General features: G+C 36.6%; 2 protein-coding genes across 4 annotated transcripts in view; one reads left to right on the top strand and one right to left on the bottom strand.

The window, feature by feature from the left end:
- LOC120514542 (probable tubulin polyglutamylase TTLL9) overlaps positions 1-6,702 on the top strand; it is a 50,004-nt gene extending 43,302 nt beyond the window's left edge. The window contains exons 11-13 of the mRNA XM_039734975.1: positions 1,118-1,176; positions 3,812-4,008; positions 6,411-6,702. Coding sequence (XP_039590909.1) covers positions 1,118-1,176; positions 3,812-4,008; positions 6,411-6,567 — 413 coding nt within the window. The 3' untranslated portion in view covers positions 6,568-6,702. The remainder of the gene's footprint in view (positions 1-1,117; positions 1,177-3,811; positions 4,009-6,410) is intronic.
- Positions 6,702-20,861, bottom strand: pdrg1 (p53 and DNA-damage regulated 1). Of its 3 annotated transcripts, XM_039734977.1 has the most exons (6): positions 20,575-20,852; positions 20,422-20,494; positions 11,290-11,364; positions 10,008-10,088; positions 9,507-9,635; positions 6,702-8,229 (listed from the first exon to the last, which is right to left on the bottom strand). In XM_039734977.1, exons 1-5 carry the CDS (start codon positions 20,653-20,655, stop codon positions 9,547-9,549), a joined length of 399 nt encoding a protein of 132 aa, XP_039590911.1. In that variant the 5' UTR covers positions 20,656-20,852; the 3' UTR covers positions 6,702-8,229; positions 9,507-9,546. The 3 variants fall into 3 exon arrangements, with proteins under 3 accessions (XP_039590911.1, XP_039590910.1, XP_039590912.1); XM_039734976.1 differs by lacking the exon at positions 6,702-8,229 and having other exon boundaries at positions 8,579-9,635; positions 20,575-20,851; XM_039734978.1 differs by lacking the exons at positions 6,702-8,229; positions 11,290-11,364 and having other exon boundaries at positions 8,579-9,635; positions 20,575-20,861.
- Between the last annotated feature and the right edge of the window lie 494 nt (positions 20,862-21,355).

Genomic DNA, 21,355 nt, shown 5'->3' with positions numbered 1-21,355 from the left:
GGTTGCTGTTGCCCAATCCGACCCAACAGACAGACAGGGTAAAATGACCGAGAAGGTATTTAATTCTTTTTCTTCTTGTTACAACGCCCAGAAGCACCTCCGCCACCATAAACAGGCAATACCAATAATAATAATACAATGAATCGCCACAAATTTCTCCTCTTCACCTCCCAGCAAGCTCTGTCCTCTACCTCCCAACTTCGGCTCGCTTGCTGGGTCCCCAACAGTCCTTTATGTAGTGTCTGACCTGGAAGTGCTTTAGTTCTTCTGTCCATGTGTCATTCCCGCACTTCCGGGTCAGCTGGAGAAGTTGAGTTTTCTGGCAGCCTGGAAGTACTTTAGAACTTCTGTCCTCGTGACTCGATAGTACTTCCGGGCTATGGAAAAGATATGAGTCTGCAAGTCCCCCCGCAGCATCTCCTGGTGGCACCCACGGCATCCAGCAGGGCTAAGAAGCCAAAATCCAAATCCCATGGTGCCCTGCAGGAATCTGGGGTACCGCTATGCTGCAAGGACATTGCCACCTGGCATCTTGGCTTGGGGGCGATCAGAAGTGTCCCTCCATAGCTGCTTTTCCCCCATCTTTCTCCTCTTTGGGTGTTCTGGCTGCCCACCGCAATTTAAAACAGGTACTTTATTCTGGTGGCTGAGAAAGGATTAATCTCATGTTATCAAAAAGTCCTTCCAATTAATTTGTCTCAATAAAGACAACATGTATTGGTTGAAAATGTGTATACTACAAGAGGAATAATTGTTCAACCCAAGTTAATTGGAAAACAATGAGAATTTACAGTGTACTGGTCTTGAGCTTTGTGGATAATCTGTGCTAGGCAGACATTGTGACCTCCTCACTGAGGCACTGCACTTTTCACCACAGGTCTGTTGTGCTGACTCACTTTATCCACATGCACTTTATAATTGTCTTTGTTTCCATATTTATAAATTGCTTGAGGAGAATGCTCATTATATGAAGGCATTATAAACAATGTACTTTAACAAAAAAACAAAAAAAAAAACAAAACAAAACATGGCAACAGGCATTTATTTTTGTTGATGACTTGCTGAAGCAGTAATCTACAGTGATTTATTATAATCCTTAATCATTAACCCTCTGCAGATGCCCATCTGACAAATGTGGCAATTCAGAAAACTGCCCAAGACTACGACCCTGAAAAGGTAAAGGAACTAGAAAATAAGACGGTCACAATTAATGTATGGGGGCATTGGGTTCTCACTGTTAGTTTGAGATTTGCTTTGGGTAAAAAAGGTTGTCTATTTTTATTTACATTCATGTGAAAAAGTTTGGGAACCCCTCTCAGCCTGCATAATAATTTACTCTGCTTTCAACAAAAAAGATAACAGGGGTATGTCTCATTTCCTAGGAACATCTGAGTACTGGGGTGTTTTCCAAACAAACATTTTTAGTGAAGCAGTACTTAGTTCTAAGAAATTAAATCAAATGTGAAAAACTGGCTATGCAAACATGTGGGTCCCCTTGTAATTTTGCTGATTTGAATGCATGTGACTGCTCAATACTGATTACTTGCAACACCAAATTGGTTGGATTAGCTCATTAAGCCTTGAACTTCATAGACAGGTGTGTCCAATGATGAGAAAAGGTATTTCAGGTGGTCAATTGCAAGTTGTGCTTCCCTTTGACTCTCCTCTGAGGAGTGACAGCATGGGATCCACAAAGCAACTCTCAAAAGATCTGAAAACGACGATTGTTCAGTCTCATGGTTTAGGGGAAGGCTACAAAAAGCTGTCTCAGAGGTTTAAACTGTCAGTTTCAACTGTAAGGAGTGTAATCAGGAAATGGAAGGCCACAGGCACAGTTGCTGTTAAACCCAGTAGGTCTGGCAGGCCAAGAAAAATACAGGAGTGGCAAATGCACAGGATTGTGAGATTGGTTACAGCTAACCCACAGATCACCTCCAAAGACCTGCAAGAACATCTTGCTGCAGATGGTGTATCTGAGCATTTGTATGGCAGGGTGATGAGAAAGAAGCACTTTCTGCACTCACGCCACAAACAGAGTCGCTAGTTGTATGCAAATGCTCATTTAGACGAGCCAGATTCATTTTGGAACAAAGTGCTTTGGACTGATGAGACAAACATTGAGTTATTTGGTCATAACAAAAAGCGCTTTGCATGGAGGAAGAAGGACACGCATTCCAAGAAAAACACCTGCTACCTACTGTCAAATTTGGTGGAGGTTCCATCATTCTGTGGGGCTGTGTGGCTAGTTCAGGGACTGGGGCCCTTGTTAAAGTTGAGGGTCAGATGAATTCAACCCAATATCAACAAATTCTTTAGGATAACGTTCAAGCATCAGTCACAAAGTTGAAGTTACACATGGGTTGGATATTCCAACAAGACAATGAGCCAAAACACAGTTGGAAATCTACAAAGGCATTCATGCAGAGGGAGAAGTACAATGTTCTGGAATGGCCATCACAGTCCCCTGACTTGAATATCATTAAAAATCTATGGGATGATTTGAAGCAGGCTGTCCATGCTCAGCAGCCATCAAATTTAACTGAACTGGAGAGATTTATTTGGAAGAATGGTCAAAAATACCTCCATCCAGAATCCAGACACTCATCAAAGGCTGTAGGAGGCGTCTAGAGGCTGTTATATTTGGAAAAGGAGCTAAACTAAGTATTGATGTAATATCTCTGTTGGGATGCCCGAATTTATGCACCTGCCTAATTTTGTTAGGATGCATGTTTTCTGTTACTCCAATAAACTTAATGTCACTGCTGAAATACTACTGTTTCTATGATCATGTCATATATTAAAAGGAAGTTGCTACCTTGAAAGCTCAGCCAATGATAAACAAAAACAAAGAATTAAGAGGAGTTCCTAAACTTTTTCATATGATTATTCCGTTTCATGTAGGCATTATTCATATGTGGGTGGTACAGTTGGCACTACTGCCATACAGCCCCAGAACCCTTGGATACATTTTTGGACTGGTCACTGTCTGACTTTTTTTTTTTAAATAGCTTCTTGTTTTCTTCTGTATGCTGAAGGTTTTCACATTATCTGGGTCTCTCCAGTGGTCTAGAGTAAATAAGTGTGACTGTAACTTGTTATGCCTTGATATTATGCATGTATCAGAGGCTGCTTGGAATGGCTGTTGCTCCCCCACACCATTGTTCTTGGATTAAGGGAGTTCAAAAAACAAATTGAAAGATGAAGTACACAGCATGTAATTACAACACTCTTGCATACTGCCACACTGGGACTGGGACTGCCAAGTCAGTTTTCTTTTTTGTTATTTTCTTCCTTGTTAGTCATTCTGGTGTGTAACTGAGAGGGGGCTGTTGTCTATCATAATATAAGGAGGTTTCTGTTTGTCATAATTTTGTTGATTTATTTCACTGAGCTGCAAAAAGCCAAAGTGCTTCCTATCTGTCTCACCTGGGATGCAGTAACAGTAACAGTCTCTGGGCATATTCACCTGCACACTTAATACAGGTTAAATTTGGAATCTCCAAGTAATTAACAAGCAAATCATTGCGGATGTGGACATCAGGGAGAACCCACAAAATCCAAACACGGATGTGTGGTTCAAGCCAAGGATGCTCAATCTAATTGTCAGTAGGGTTAACCTTTTTGCCAACCATATTCAAAACACTTAAGCCAATATAATCGTAGAAGAAGACCAGCTGCATTTGTTAAGGTTTTGTTTGCAGTCACTCGGCATGTTTTCAATAAACTTGAGCATTCCCAAAGCTGGCACAATCCTCTAGTAGACTCAGTCAATTATGTGACTCAACCATGATGATCTCTGCCCATTTTTCAGGGTTGCAAATGGCAGATACAACAACTTCGGCGTTACCTTGGTGCAAAGCATGGTATGGAAGCTGTAGAGACAGTCTTCAAGGATATGGATGCCATCATTGTAAGGAGCCTGCAGAGTGTGCAAAAGGTCATCATCAATGACAAACACTGCTTTGAGCTTTATGGATACGACATCCTGCTAGACGAGAACCTGAAACCGTAAGATACCACGTCGGGTACATCACACCAGCACAATGTGTGATTATGTATAATATAAAGCCTATATCACTACAGACAAAGACAACACAGTTTTAAAAAAAATGTGTAGGCATCTTTGCATAAAATCTCCCTCAGGATGTCTTCTAGCACTTTCCAAAATGGTACTTAATGGTCTTAGTAATTGCCTCACCATCTCCAAGATATGCAAAGGTCAGCAGTATCAAGGTATACCTGGCTCTCCTTGGTATGGCATTCCTCATTAGGAGACATCTCAGTTGAGCAATAAGCTTAAATGTTCATACCATAATGGTAGCTTTTAGTCTATTATGAAACTATTTCCAGCGGTATCTTCTTAATATCTGAAAAGTCTTAATTGTAAGGTCATGTAATCTGTCTTGTTGGGAAACAGCTGACATCTACCCCTTTACCGTTTTCTTCTTATTAATATTGGAGAACAAGTTAGCGGACTCCATTTTATTGCAGAAGCAGACAGTGCTCCTTACAAAAGTTGCCTTTGCAACAAAGCAGAATATTTGTCCATCCACCCAGATATCCATCATCAAAACCTACTCGGACTAGTTCAGCATAGTTGGGGGCCACGGCCTATCCCAGCAACAATGGGTGCAAGATGGGACATTGGTCCACCTTTGGGGTCATTCCTACTACATACATATGTAGGGCCACTTTAGAGTTGCCAGTTAACCTAAACAGATGTTCAGCAACAACTCATGCAGACATTGGAAGAATGGGCCTACTGCTCAGGCCAGGATCTGGACCCAGAATTTTGAATCAATGGGTGGGATAAAAGTGCTGCTCCACAATGCTGCCCAGAACATTTTTTCTTAGTAAAATACAGGAAAGTTAATTGATTTCCTGTAATATTTTTCATTGTGTCTGCACTAAATTATCTAATGTAACAGAGAAGTCACTTTATGAATGACATTTGCACACACACTAGGCAAGCAAATCACTCCCCAGATGCAACGTGCATCTCACAAAATAAGGTTTGTACACAAAGCTGTATAACCATGAAGTGTTTGATTTCTTACTACGGAATTCTCTAAATACTTTACACTACAGTATTTTATGTAAATTCCTATTTGTGCATTTCACTTGAGTACTTGGGGCCAATTATAAGTTTGTATTATAACTGAAAAGTACTAAAATGTTTTCGAAGTTAGTCTACTATGTCTGATATTGCAGTACCATAGCAGAACATATTTAAAAGTGGAATGTAAAATACCTTTTCTGTATGGACACCGATTAAGAGAAATGGAGAATTCATGGACTATTTCTACTTTCTCTCACATTTTCATTCTTTGCATGCCCTACCTTCAACAAATAAAAGCACATTAATAAATAGCAGTTTGATCTGTGATGAATATAAATTCAGTTTAAATTTTATAAGTTGTAGAATTTTTATTGGAGAACTTTTATTCTATTACTTCCAATACTCTTAACAAACAAAAAAAAAAAAAGCTCCTCTAAAGTACTCAGCGTTGCCTGGGTTTAACAGTAGAATATGTGAAGGGGAGAAAACAAACATTTATGTGTTTTCTAAATGCGACACTGTTGTTATTGCTAGCTGTCACATACGTCATCCCCACTGCCTCTCTTATCAATGTCTCTGCACTCATGAGTTAAGAATTTTGTTCTTTTTGGGTCAGACTGGATTCCAGAAGTGCTTTAACTCCTTGCTTGGTTGTAACCATAAAAGATGTCATGTCATACTTGTCCTATTAGTTCAAGGTGAACAGGTGATAGTGCTTAAATAATGAAGATAACAAAACAGGAGTTAAACAACACCACTTTAATTCTTTGAGTGGAACAGCACTCCACCCTCGACATAAACGTACAACACACCTATTTATATTACGGTTGGTAGAAGCAGCATGTGGAGCAGGTAAGTACTGTTGAGCTCTTGTCATTTTGTGTGCCAGTCTCGCTTCCATTTGTTCAGATGTTTCAGAGTGAATAAAGTAGTACACAGGAAAAATACACATTGGGACCCACCAGGTTCAAAATTTTGGGTTCCAAAGTAGTCGGTCTTGGCCCCACACATTTGGCCCAAATTTGTCAAAGGGGTTAGGATTGCATAGGGAATATACAGACAGACATTCCACTATAAACTGTATTCAAATTTGGGGAGCAGAGTACTTGCACAGTGTTTTTTGAACGCTATTCCTGTCAATACTCACCCTAATCCAACCACACATTTTGGATGACCGAAGACTCTTACTTGGCGAGTTAAAAGTGTGCGTTTCCCAGACTGGGTTGGATCTTGCCTTGCTATTGCACCTAATGAGTCTGTAATAAAATGGTTCTGAAAATGGATGGATCATTGGAAGAATGGTGATGCTTGTAGATTACTCTGAGAATTGTTAATAAAACATCTATTCCAGATGGCTGATTGAGGTAAACTCTTCCCCTTCACTCAATGCCACGAACATAGAAGACTATGGGTTGAAGTTTCGTCTCCTAGAGGATATCTTGCACATTGTGGACATGGAAAGAAGGTCAGTAAACTGCTGTTCAATTCTGTATGTTTTTTCTTTTTAATGAATACTACAAAGTACAATAATAAGTTGGCACGTGATGCAGAACATGAATTTGCCTAGCTATGCCTCCAGAAGTCTGGTTCAGTTAACTTCCCACCACTTGAAAGCAGTTTGTATTTAAGCAAGAATAACAGTTTCCAATGTTTAAACCAACCTTTATGTAACCGCAGAGAGCACAGCCTGATATTACACACACACACACACACACACAAACTCACCATCTGCTGCTTAGAAGCTCTAAATATCCACATAAGTTCTTCTATTGGTCTGCATGGTGTGAAGCTTCTGAGCAAGTCTTTGTAACCCAAAGGTCATTAGTTAGTATCCCAGGAGCAGTAATAAAGGCAACATTGAGACATCTTGTTAACTGCTTTAAAATATTCTGTTAAAACATCTGTCTCAGTGTTTTTATTTCCATTATGTGTATCATTATGAGTTCTTAGGCTGACCGGAAAAGAGAAGCAGGTTGGTGGGTTTGACCTGATCTGGAATAATGGACCAGTCTACAAAGATATTTCTAGCTTGGTGCCTTTGGGATATTCAAGTTTTTTGGCAAACACACACTTAGGTAAGTAGTGGAGATAACGACAGCTTCCTGCCAAAATCAAGTGTGAGGAGGGAAAAAAAATTGTAAAGCAATACAGTCACAAAAATCACAATAGGTGCAGTTCAATGTCTTTCTAAACAAGAGTGCTGATGTCTATTTTATTGAAAATTTTAATTTCCTAAGTGACAAAGAACACTTTGCTTATGATTTTACATTCTGAATCATTGTACCAAATAAGGGACATTATTATATTTTCTCTATTCTGAAACCGGGTGGGATGGTAGCACGTTGGCTAGTCCTGACACTTTTACAGATGAAGCCTCCTGGTGGCTTTTCTCCTACATCCCCAAAACACATGCAGGTTAAGTTCATTTGCTATTCCAAATTGTCCCCCATTACATGAGTGGGTCTGTGTGACTGGGCTGATTCCTAATATGTACCCTATGCATCTGGAACAGGCTCCAGTCCTCTACAGACTATATCAGATTAAGCAGGCTTGCAAAGGACTATAGTGATGTTTTAATTCTTAGGTTCTTAATTAAAGGCAATCTTTATTTTATTTTGTTATTAAACGTCTGATATATTTTATTTTTCTCTAAATGCTGCAGGTTGTGTGAATGATAGGAAGAAGCAGCTGAAACAGCTATTCAGTTTATCCAAGGATGGAAGAGTACATGACTAAAAGAAAGTAAAACAAAAAGTCTCTAGCCAGAAGAAATCTGAAAAATATAGTATACATGCCTATGCATATTTATGAATCCAAGTTCATGCACTGTCATTTGTTTTATTATTCAATGGTAATAATTTAAAGCATTTATAAAACTTGCATTGTAATAGCAGAATAAACAATACACATTGTGATTACACTAAGTACATAATTGACAGTGACTGCAGGAAGACCCAGGGTTTAAATGGCAGACAATCAGGATTCAATTTCTATAAACATGCACACGCGTACTGCTGCCATTGATTACACTTTTACAGAGACATACAGTATGTTTGTTAGATGTAAAAAAATGGCAAGATGATTAGCAGAGTTTCATCAGACCATGGATTTCTTCTGGGTCCCGACATGAAATTTTGCTTATTTTTTGCAGATTCAGGTAGAGCAACACACTGCCCAATGGAAAGAAAAAAAAAGGTGCCATAAGGAGGGCTGTTTTTATGAGAATTCTTTCATTTCTAAAGAATTATTGAAATTATTAAGATAAGGGCCTAACATGTAAATGGCACAAATATATATTTTAAATAAAGAAAAAACAAGCTTGTTAATCAATAACAAAATGTATATTTTGTTACCCTTTAGAAGGTGCAAAAAAAAAGTGTCACTAGTGAGGTAGTATTTTTGAACTTTGGCTGAACCTTTCAAACTCAAGTTCATTCTAACCTTCAGCATAAAATCAGGCGTATTCGTGCATAAAACAGTTCTATTGGAAAGAACACCCTTGCTCATTAGGCAAGTTAGTATTGCAATTTTTTTTATTATATTGTAAACTTGCCTTCTTAACTTGCTCAACAGAAGACATTTCACTTTTCAAAATGGCAACGCGATGCATTGTATTACATACTGTAAAATTACTTTATAAAAACAGGAACTTGAACTAAAATGCTAAAACTTAAATGGGCTGCTCCTCTTACATCTAAATCAAAATCATCTCTATCATCACTTAGACATATGCTCGATCTTAGAATTACATAAAAAAGGACTTGTTTTGAGCAACTACATTAGAGGTAGTTTGCCAGGTCTGGACTTTTATATGTGCTGTTTTATAAGAGTTGATTATTCATTTTTACAAATGGGGGGCAATTTTAAATGTATCTCCAATTTTTATTTGTTCAGTATGGATACAGATTAGAGGTCTAAACAGTTACATTATTAAGCAAATGGAACAAAAAGTTCTGATTGTGCCGTATTAATATAAATTTGAGGAGCATTTTTAAAAGGCACCTAATTTTGGGAAAGAAGTACAATCAAGAACAAGGCATTGACTTAATTGTATGTACCAAGGAAAGCTTAACACACAGAATCTAAGACAATTAAAACTGTTCTAAAATGTTAGATGTAAAAATTTGGAAAAACAATTGGTACAGAAAACAAAATCCTTACTTTATTGAAGTTTGTAGTACATTAAAAAATAGCATTCTGAAAGAATGATTAGATTACCATTTTTATGATCTTGTATGCAACTTATATCCGATTTATTAAAATATGTACTTTTATCTTTATACCATTTCTCTCCTTTTGTATATTACAAATGAAACTTTCCATATGTACATCAAAAACATTTTACAGTGTTCTGAACAAACCCATCTAAAATAAACAGACGTTCATGTCTCGTTTTTAAATAATTTTAGCAATTTGACAAATACTGTTACAATAAAAATAGCCTAACCCCAAATGTTCTTCTTCAAGCAGATCTGTTCTTAAAAAAATTAAGAACTTCTTTGGAACACCTTTGCTACAGCCTGCATCTCATCTTTTGTTAGTGGAACGAGATTAAATCCTTTAAGTTCTGGTTTTCCTTGAAATAGAAAACAAAGTGAAATGTTAAATCATTTTGCTGACAAGTGGTAACCAGTCATCACATCCCTCTTAATCGCTCGTCTCAGTCTAGCTTTAAAAGAACCACCGGATGTACTTTAACAAAAAGTTACTACAGTTAAGATCTCCAAGGAGCCAGCACAGGACTTGCTTGCACCCAAAACAGGAGATGGTGTCACTTACTTAGCCTATGATAATAAACTTGTCCCACTGTTTATAGAAAAAATGGTGGGAATACTTTGCCTTGTTTTATTGAATGCCAGCTGAAACAGTCACTTACAATGACTGGACTTTACCACTCCAATTCTGAAGTAATCCTCTACACCAATCAACCTTCAACTTTTTTGCGTACCTTGTAAATCATTTAGGTGGTTTACTTTTGATTTCAATTGATTTTGCAAAGTATTTATCTCTTGATCAAGCTGCTGCTGATCTGGAAAGGAGGAACAGATAAATCATTAATCTTGATTCTTTACCATTGTTAAGATTAATGCACTGAAGATTACATTATGACAACATTACTTTCTTGCTATAATGTTTTCCACCACCTCTGAACAAAAATATATAAATAATGAAAATCCATAACCATTTTCCACACCACACGTAATGCTTTGTGAATTTCATGCAATAAAAATTGATATCTAATTAAGTACATACTTTCAGTAAGGCCTGTCAACATTTTTATTACTTTATAGGACTTGTTCCAGGTATTACATTTTACATCATACCCTCAAGTTCAGATAGTGACACAACTGTCACTTTGTTGCGGCATGCAGTTTCACAACGCTGGTCCAAAATTGTGATTGTACAATTTTAACGTGTAGAGGGCATATTTCAACTTTTCAGTGTATTTCATGTTTGTGTTTTTTTGTAAACAGAATGCCACTGCAACTTTATTTCATTGTATTGTCTTGACATTTCTCCCAAGATGGCCATTAAACCACTGGGAACATATATTTTGCACAGGTTTTAAAAAACGGGGTGGGATGGACTCTGACTTCTTACTACTGTATTTTACTGCACTGGCAACCTAAGCTTTTCAATGTGCTGTACTGTTACCAGATACTCAACACTGTAACCCATATTATACAGATACCAAGTATAAGCTTCATTAAAATAGTTTAAAAAGTAAAATGTGGGTTTGTAAACCTGCTCTTCTGCAAAAGAATAAGTGTATTCTGAATAAGCTGCTGCATTTTTTTCTCTCTATTACTCAGTTTTGGAACATCATGGCACATAAAATTAAGGTAGTCAAGTAGCATGCCTCGGCAATTTTTGGTTTGATTTCCAAGCACCTCAAAGTAGGAATATGTTCAGGTACTGCGTATTGCATTTATCTATGAGGGTCATATTTAATTATTATTAATGACAGGACATAAAAAAAAAACACAAGAAAATAACCATTTTTTATTAATTATTCAAATTAGCACTATGCAAAATAATGATAATTAAGCAGGTTAAATATACTGCACGTATGAATTAAACATTCAAAAAACACAACAGTAAACAAGAAAGTGTAGTAGAAACCGAACTATGGACATTTTCCAAGCCTCTAACACAGCTTTATCCCCATTCTTATAAAAATCACACACACACACAGATAAACACATGTTTAAAAAGTAACACATACCAACCTTTCTTTATCATTTCAATTGCCTTTTCTTTTGGTAATTTTATAAACATATTGCCAAAGCACATCTTTACCTTACCTATAAAAAGACAAGTTTTACACATTAGACGACAACAAGCAAACTGCATAAACCCCCAGCTTAAAGTAATTTTTTTTCTCCCCATATAAGGAGAGTGAAATTTAGGGTGGAAAAAAAGACAAAACAAACTCAATCTATTATTTGTTTACTTGTGGAATGAGCAATATTTGTAGTATCATAGTTCTTCACTGCAAAGCTGCTGACAAACAACCCACAACTCCTCGGCACCTCAACTATAATTTCCAAATTATATTTCCAAAAAAAAAAAAAATGAACTAATGCTAAAAATTAAATTAGCCTGATTTTCTATTTCTTTTGCAATGTAGTAATATTTTTATTGGTTATTAAATCTGTTTAACAAATTCAAACACAGTATCTGTTTTATTAAACACTTAAGTTCTAACAGTGTTACTTAAAAAGTATATCACATGTTAAAATGTGTTACTAGAGCACACAAGTGTAAAATCAAGACAAACGAATAAAAACTAATGCCACCATTTTCTAATACTTATAAATTAACCTCGATGTATAACCCTATGATGTCTCTTCCTATTTAAATATTGTGAAAGACATTACATTTTAAAAACTACCTAGACATTAATACAGGATAGATCTATAATTAGGTGATCAAGTTCATTTAGGAAACTCAGGAAAACAAGCGTATTTAGGCTATGTCCAACAGACTCGAAGGACACATGGACTATGCTGGTAATTCACAACACCATTACAGAACAACAACTGGAGTGGTGCCTCATCTGCCTTATTCAGTATACAAATGCATGAATAACTCAGCCAGGGTTCCCAGACTCTCTCTTCCAGGCATTGCTTTTATCAAATCTATTAATATTATACTTTACTGGCATTACTGATTTTTTTTGCATGAAAATTTTCAAACATGTGATGCATGTCTTATTAATGTTTTGGCTTTAATAATATTGAACATCATTATGCATTTGTGGAAATTAAAAAAAATTGTAAATATTCTATAAAAAGAATAAAGATGATGCAACTGTGTGTGTGTGTTTTTTTTTTTTTTTTGTTTTTTTTTTAAATTGCTTCATTATTTGGTGGCAATTGTTTTTTTTGAAAACCAGTATACTTTGGACATATACCTATAGACCTGAAAATTGAGCTTAGGTGCGATTTTAAAATAATTGTTGGTAATGCTGAATCTACTATTAAATGTTTTCAGCTACTTAGTAAATACTGCTTACACACTAACTTGAGGCACTATGCCATCAGCAAAATGGCAAAAAAGAAAAAATGGGCTACTAAAAAATTGAAACACAAAAATTCTACCATAATATAGACCACTTTACTAATATTAAAGAAATAATGTTCTCTGCTCTTTAATACTTACATTCCAAGGACTTCCTCAAACAGCCTAACTTGTTGCAAACAGAAGTTCAAACTTCTGACCAAAAAACATGTCTTCCTCCAGGCTACAAACTGAAGTGATATTAATATGGTACTTATACCAATGAATTACCCTAAGTTAGCAAATATTTGGTCTGATGTTTGTGGGAAGAAAGTTTATTTTTTGCAAAATGATGCTCATATTACCTTCCTTAAAGGAACACTCCACCCAAAAATTATTTTTTGTCATCTGTTACAATAGACTTCAATGGGAACTAAGCCAAACAATGACAAAAAAATATCAATGTCCATAAAAAAAAAAAAAATCTAATTACTCATGTCTCATAATCCAAATGTCAGATACCAATCTGCATGCTCAAAACACCATAAACACATGTATTTTTGCTAAAATATTGTTAAATTACTTCTGGAAAATTCCCTTGTGACCAAAAACTGAACATCCACCTCGTCGATCTTATTCCTTGGTCAGGAGCCCTGCCCAGTAATGCTTACTTTTTGCCTATCATGGCATGTTGCATCATGCCAACATCGCACAGCACGGCAGGTGAGACTACATTCAGAAATTAAAAGTTAAAGAAAAACAAGTAAAAACATTATCACATGGAAGGTATGCATAATATCTGAAGTACTTCAATAAGCAGAAGGTCAATTCACCTTTTCAATGCTTCTCTTTTGTGCATGAGAATGGGTTTTCCAAAGGTGGCTTATTTAACAATACTTTATCCAAAGTGCATGTCTGGAATGTTGAATAACTAACATTTAGAAGCATCAGTCACAAAGTTGAAATGGTTTTATTTCAGGTGACTACCTGCTGAAGCTCATCGAGAGAATGCCAAGAGTGTGCAAAGCAGTAATCAGAGCAAAGGGTGGCTATTTTGAAGAAACTAGAATATAAAACATGTTTTCAGTTATTTCACCTTTTTTTGTTAAGTACATAACTTCACATGTGTTCATTCATAGTTTTGATGCCTTCACTGAGAATCTACCAATGTAAATTGTCATGAAAATGAAGAAAACACATTGAATGAGGAGGTGTGTCCAAACTTTTGGCCTGTACTGTAGGTTCACAAACTTTTAATAGGACTGTACATCCATCGATAACAGTCTATAAATCATCCAATAATACTGTATTTCATTGCAAAACACAAAATTAAGTGGGAAATGTTAAGTTGTAAAATGATGTTTAATGCAGTGTTCCTGCAATATAAAGTTTACTTTTAATTCTGCTTTTCTCTTTTATAAAATGTGTAAAGACAACCCTCTTTCTTCTTGATCTGTTATCTTTATATCCAAGCAAATGACATAGCAGTATTTCACATTTTTTTTAATGTTTTGTTACCGTAAATGCTCCCATTCCATCTAGTTTCATCAATTTTCACAACAGAGACATGATCACAGGTCTGTTTTCAGAAACAGTTATTTGTGTGGCCTTCCAAAATGTAAAAAAAATAAAATAAAATGTACAGCACATTATAGTAGGTGATTTTGTTATTAATGCAGTGGTCACTGATGTCACCAATACACATAAACAAATGGCAGAGGCAGCAAGGTGGTTTGTGCTGCCAAACATGTCAAAGAATTCAGTCTGCTTTTGTTAGCAGTCTGGATGCATAACAATTTGTAGTCATGATTACCACATCAACCAATTAAGGACTTAACTAATCAAACATTCACATGCCTAGATTTAGTGTGAAAAAATGGTTAAAAAAAATTATTAGAACACAAAACATTTTAGTAGTCTATGATTCCAGCAAACATTCAGATACAACTTAAGCACAGCACTTCTTTGAATAAAAGACTGGCGACTTCCAATACAAAAAAACCTTTGAATATATACACATTTCAAATTAAAAATTTTCTCTCGCAAATTTAGAATTTTTTCCTTTCAAAAAATTAACAAAATGACAAGAATAATTTTGGTTTAAACATTTTCTGAAAATGTCACTGGCAACATATATGTTTTATTTAAAAACACATTTCACGATACCAAAGGACACTGTGCATCAGTGCAAAATATTAAAAACACATCAATAAACAACATACATACATTTGTTAGCAAAATTGGAAAAAGCAATATTAAAAAGTTATGGATTTTAAACCTAAGGTTAAAACTCAAGTACAAGTTCAATGCTCCAAAAGCGGGGCAAACCATAACATTGAACCCAATACACTAAAAGCTCTATTCCCAAAGCACACAATCTGCACAATGGGATGGTTAACAGCACAGATTTGGAAAAACAAAAGTGAGTGAGATGGAACATATGGGTCCGCTACTGTACAAAGTGAAAAAATTATAATAGGAGACATGGCAACATCCACAATGAGAGTAAATGGTCCTAGCCTTTGACATAATACTATGTGTTAAGTCTATAACCAAACAAGGTGGTGGGCTTTTATTCTATACAATTTTACATCCTGTAGCATGTAAATAGTTAGCCAGCTAGTGCCACTCTCAAATGAAAACTGTCATGTGGGATAGATACAAGTTATATTATAATATGTCCTCATCACTTTTTGAAAATATTCTAAATGTTTCATGTAGGGAAGATATAAATTTACATTATAGTATGTCCTCACCACTTTTTTGAAAGGTGTTAAAATGTTATAAGCACTGCGGTTATATGGATACTGGTCATTTGCACTTACAAGAGGCATGGCTTTCTGTCTAGTCTATATCATTCAATTATTCTGTTCTTAAACTAGGGGGCTCTGGTCCCTGCTTGCTTCGCTTGCCTACCCCCGTGCCTGTGCCACACACTAGCCCCTTTGCGGTTCTGCCCATCATGTATGGCGATGCAGATGTACAATTTAAACATATTTCTATTTTCATGTGAATTGTTACATATGCATAATAGAACTATTATAAATTACAGAGAGCAATTAAAAAATAGTAAAATGTAATAATTTGAAAGTAAATTGTTTCATTAGTTATTTGTTGAGTAATATGATTTTGCTCTGTTTGGCTTTGAAATTATAAACGCAAATATTTTTAAATTGACACTTTTTACTGTAAAACTTCAGTAAAAACAATTTATTTAATTAATTAAATTTGTCAATATCACACTGAATTTTGATTCGGTGTTTGGACTTTCATCGTGACAATGCAACATATAAAGTGGTGCTTGAAAGTTTGTAAACTCTTTAAAATTTTCTATATTTCTGCATAAATAGAAACATCAGATTTTCACTCAAGTCATAAAAGTAGATGAAGAGAAACCAGTTAAACAAATGAGACAAAAATATACTTGGTCATTTATTAAGGAAAATGATCAAATATTACATATTTGTGAGTGGCAAAAGTATGAGAACCTCTAGGATTAGCAGTTAGTTTGAAGGTGAAATTCGAGTCAGGTGTTTTCAATCAATGGGATCACAATCAGGTGTGAGTGGGCACCCTGTGTTATTTAAAGAACAGGGATCTATCAAAGTCTGCTCTTCACAACACAGGTTTGTGGAAGTGTATCATGGCACGAACAAAGGAGATTTCTGAGGACTCAGAAAAAGAGTTGTAGATACTCATCAGGCTGGAAAAGGTTACAAAAACATCTCTAAAGATGTTAGACTTCACCAATCCACAGTCAGACAGATTGTGTACAAATGTAGGAAATTCATGACCATTGTTACCCTCCCCAGGAGTTGTCGACCAACAAAGATCACTCCAAGAGCAAGGCGTGTAATAGTCGGCGAGGTCACAAGGACCCCAGGGTAACTTCTAAGCAACTGAAGGCCTCTCTCACATTGGCTAATGTTCATGTTCATGAGTCCACCATTTGGAGAACACTGAACAACAATGGTGTGCATGGCAGGGTTGCAAGGAGAAAGCCACTGCTCTCCCCAAAAAAAAAACACAACACACAACATTGCTGCTCGTCTGCAGTTTGCTAAAGATCACGTGGACAACCCAGAAGGCTATTGGAATGTTTTGTGGACGGATGAGACCAAAAGAGAACTTTTTGGTTTAAATGTTATATTTGGAAAAAGGAGAACACTGCATTCCAGCATAAGAACCTTATTCCATCTGTGAAACATGGTGGTGGTGGTATCATGGTTTGGGCCTGTTTTGCGCCTGTTTTGCTTCATCTGGGCCAGGACGGTTTGCCTTCATTGATGGAACAATGAATTCTGAATTATATCAGAGAATTCTAAAGGAAAATGTCAGAACATCTGTCCATGAACTGAATCTAAAGAGAAGGTGGGTCACGCAGCAAGTCAACGACCCTAAGCAAACAAGTCATTCTACCAAAAAATGGTTAAAGAAGAATAAAGTTAATGTTTTGGAATGGCCAAGTCAAAGTCCTGACCTTAATCCAATTGAAATGTTGTGGAAGGACCTGAAGCGAGCAGTTAATGTGAGGAAACCCACCAACATCCCAGAGTTGAAGTTGTTCTGTACAGAGAATGGGCTAAAATTCCTCCAAGCCGATGTGCAGGAATGATCAAAATTTAGCGGAAATGTTTAGTTGCAGTTATTGCTGCAAAGGGGGGGTCACACCAGATACTGAAAGCAAAGGTTCACATACTTTTGCCACTCACAAATATGTAATACTCAATCATTTTCCTTAATAAATGACCAAGTATAATATTTTTGTCTATTTGTTTAACTGGTTTCTCTTTATCTACTTTTAGGACTTGAGTGAAAATCTGATGATATTTTAGGTCATATTTATGCAGAAATATAGAAAATTCTAAAGGGTTCACAAACTTTCAAGCACCACTGTAACTGCTCAAGATTGAATTTTGTTTCTCTCTCTTGATTAAATAAAACAACTTTTTTGAATATTTTGCTCAGATTTGTTAGCAAAGTATTCTAAACGGGAAACCGTTAATGTTTTAATACGAATGGCATATCAAGATCTCCATTGTGGTCTCATTTTATCCGCAGAAGCTTTACTACACTACCTTTCTTGGATACATCCTTCTTTCTACAGTAATTCATGCGGTGGAAGACCGGATGGTGTTTACGGTTGTAGATACAGTGGACCCTTGACTTACGATCTCAATTCGTTCGTGAGGGCACGTTGTAACTCAAGTTGGTTGTAAGTCAAGACTATTTTTCCCATAATAATGGAAATACCCATAATGCGCTCCAAACCTCCCACAGCAACACTTGCTTAACCTTTTCATAATTAAAAAGGGTTGTATATTGCGCATAATTTACCAAAACACCAATAAATTTTTCTAATGTACTAACCAAAAAGTTATAAAAAGTGCCTAGCCTTCCAGAAACAACAATTTCATACTGTACTCGCCATTTAATTTGACATCTTTGGGCTGCAGGAAGGGAGGAGGAGGAGAATGAAACGGAAGGTGGTTATTGTTTAGAAGGAGCCTCCTTATGCAAATCTTTTCCTTGTAAAATTGTCGAGATGGTGGATTTCGACATGCTGTACATATTATGAGATCGGTCACACGAACAGCACTCTCATATTTCCACACAATTTCCTTCTTCGTTTCGATTGTGATCGCGGTTTCTCAAGTTAATAATGACAGTAGTCAAGCACTCAGTTCAAAGCTGGTCGTGTTGTGAACTGCTGTAATAATACACTCCAAAGCAAGCCGGTGCTGACTCAGCCTGATGACATCATTATGTGCCGCGCCAGCCCGCTAGCTAACATCCCTTAACAATCGCTTTCTTTACCTTCGTTACCTTCTCTTCCTTCCTTAGCAATTATGCGTCTTGCTTGCCATGGTCTTAGTGAATTATATATATAAAAAAATCACTGCACTTACCGAAATTATGTCCACAAACACATCTGGGCTCCGACTGACGCTTATGAACGCTCTCTGTGGTTTGTTTATTATCGCACAAGCAGATACACGTGACCGCATTCAGGTCATAACGCAAGATGTTGGTCATAAATCAAAACAAATTTTGGTCGTAAATCAAGTTGTTCGCACGTCAGGACGGTCGTATGTCAAGGGTCGACTGTATTCTTCTGGATATTGTAAGTTGATGTTTTCATCTTCCACACCATCACTGCCAACTGTTTCAGCATAGTCTATTGATACGCATTTAACCAATTTGCCATGTAACCAATCAACATTTTTGGCATTAATTTGTTTGACTTCATTGTTTCTCATTGCTAGGATTGCCTGTGTACTCATTTTTACTGTTGATAACTTTTCATGAAATTTTTCAATAAGATTTGGACATGTGTCTTTAATTGGGAACTTAAAAGTAAGGAAAACATTAAAATTTAGGAGCTGAGAGAGCGAGAACTGTGTCTCACAAAAGAATTCACACGAATGAGAGTACCATGTGCATGGCTGAATATGGTTGAAAGGAGGGTGTGACTTGGAAAAAAAAATCTCATGGCCAAAGTCTCGTGGGACTTGAAAAAATTCTCTCCAAAAAAGTCTCATCTTGTCGCAGGATTTTTTTTACAGAATTGAGAGATATTCCCAAAATATAAAAGTAATTGCTGCTACTTTTAGGTTTCACAAATAAACAAAATTAGAGTGAAATAAGTGAAAGTTACAATACATAACTGACCAACTAATTGTACCTGTGACTATTTGGCACTATATTGGTGATGTGTTGTCGTTGATTAGACATGCAACTGTGAATTTCACCATGCTCTGCATATGCAAGGATAGTAGCACTACTACTACTACTACTACATTATGTATAGAAAAAATGTTAATATATATTTTCAGGCGTACACCATATGTCAAGAATGACAGTGTAGCTTAGTGGTTAAGGCATTGGACATCAGACCCTGGTTGTGGGTTGAAATCCCACTACTGACACCTGAGCAAGTCACTTGACTATGCTGTGCTCCAAAAGGAAAACCAAAAAAATGTAACCAACTGTATCACAAATGTTGTAAGGTGCCTTTAAAGGAGACAGCCAAAAATGTACAAAAAAATACAAAGAATATAAATGTGTAAAATATTTTAATGAAAGCATGTGATCAAATCTGTCAGTGAGATTCCAGCACTGTATGTAAATTGGGGAAAGTGCAGTAATAAATGAACTGTTAAGTAATAATACCAGTGTTGTATATGAATGAACTCAAAAGAGCGCGTTCATTTAACAAGCTCATTTTTCTAAGAGCAGTGAACTTAAGGTAACATACCTGTATTTGCAAGTGAAGAACTTGAACGTGAGCTATTTCAGTTTTATGTGACATTCTGGATCTGGTTTAGGTCCTGATTAAACGTTTTTCCTTACCCTGTAATTTAGGGGTGGAGCAGAATCTGAATACGGTATTCAGAGAAGCACAAATAGTGGATTTTTACGAATATTTATTTCATATGAATTTGCCATTTATTTGTATTGGGGGAAAAAAAATAACGTAAAATCAAATAGGCACTGTCTGTGTCTGCCTGCTTGTGCTTAAGGTGCACTCCCACTGACACGAGCACTTGGTGAACCTCGAGCTACATTAAACCAATCCATTTTTTAATTGAGACAAATTCTAAACTTGGATAAACATTCAGGGGAAAAAAATAAAATAAATTGACCTGACAAAAACCGATATGCGACAACTGGAACACCCCACTAAATATCTGAATGTCCCTGAAGTTTGTATTTTAGCATCTTGACTGCTATTTAGCGGCTTTTCGGAAACTGAACTGCTGGCAGTCTCTATACACAGTGCTACGCCTTCTACATTAGACATATCCTAAGCGATGCCGCTTGTCGTAAAACATGAGAGGAGCTAATCTTGGACTTACTGGATTCTCCGTCATTCTGCAGGACTCTTAGTGCCTCTCTGTTGCGATTCCTCTTTTTATCCAAATCGATCATCTACGGCGAATTTAAAAAAAAAACTCCTTAAATTAGAATTATTATTATCGCTACCATTATGATATCTACAGTAGATATACCTGCTGTTTATCAGCCAATACTTCTTCCGCCACTTCCTCCACTTCAGCTAAAAACTGCAACACCGTTTGTTGGTCCACCATGACTGTAGTGGCGTTCTGGCTCCGTGTGGTAACACACACCCGACTGCTTTCTGTTCCGAAGACCGATCTTCGTTACTCGGCCAAAAACAACCGATCGTCTTTAGCGTCACCAGAAAAGATGTAATGCTGCCATCTACTGGGACGATAAAAGAACTCAAATAGAAGATGAACCTCGACCCCATTGTGATTTTTAAGGTCATTCTCATTGGCGTTTCTGACTGCTTAAACCAAGGGTGTCGAACAGTGGCTGCGGGTTTTCATTCTTAACCGTCTTCTTCATTAGTGACCAGTTTTGGCAGCTAATTAACTTCTTTGCCTTAGTTTTAATTAACTTGACTCTGGCCCCTTAGTTGTTTCTTTTTCCTTAATTAGCAGAAAAACAATAATGAGACACAAAACATGACCAGTTCACCTGTGCCCATCACACAATATGTGGAAATAAAGAAGGGTGGAGGTCTCAGTAAGGCTGATCTCTCGGGTCACCAAAACATTTTGCGCTTAGAATAAACAGAAAAATCAACAGATTTGGAATTGTATGCTGTGGCAGAATGAGAGCAGCAACATGCCATGGAATTAAATAATGAATTTAATTAACAGCAAGAATCGGCTTCTCATTAGGAGATTGGTTGGAGTCTGAAGCCCCAATTTAGCTGGTCATTTGTCAGCTCACCATGTCTCATTTCTATTTGGCTACCATTTA

Source organism: Polypterus senegalus, chromosome 14 (genome assembly GCF_016835505.1).
Source record: "Polypterus senegalus isolate Bchr_013 chromosome 14, ASM1683550v1, whole genome shotgun sequence".
Lineage (NCBI taxonomy): Eukaryota > Metazoa > Chordata > Cladistia > Polypteriformes > Polypteridae > Polypterus > Polypterus senegalus.
The sequence above is the reverse complement of the archived record's forward strand: the minus strand, read 5'-3'. Positions and strand labels throughout refer to the sequence as shown.

Bases quoted from the DNA above. Each gene is read 5' to 3' on its own strand.
- pdrg1 (XM_039734977.1), bottom strand. From the start codon at position 20,655: ATGGTGGACCAACAAACGGTGTTGCAGTTTTTAGCTGAAGTGGAGGAA. The intron at 20,495-20,574 runs GTATATCTACTG...AATTCGCCGTAG, and splicing joins TATTGGCTGATAAACAGCAG to ATGATCGATTTGGATAAAAA. The intron at 10,089-11,289 runs GTTGGTATGTGT...CCTCCTTTCCAG, and splicing joins AATTGAAATGATAAAGAAAG to ATCAGCAGCAGCTTGATCAA.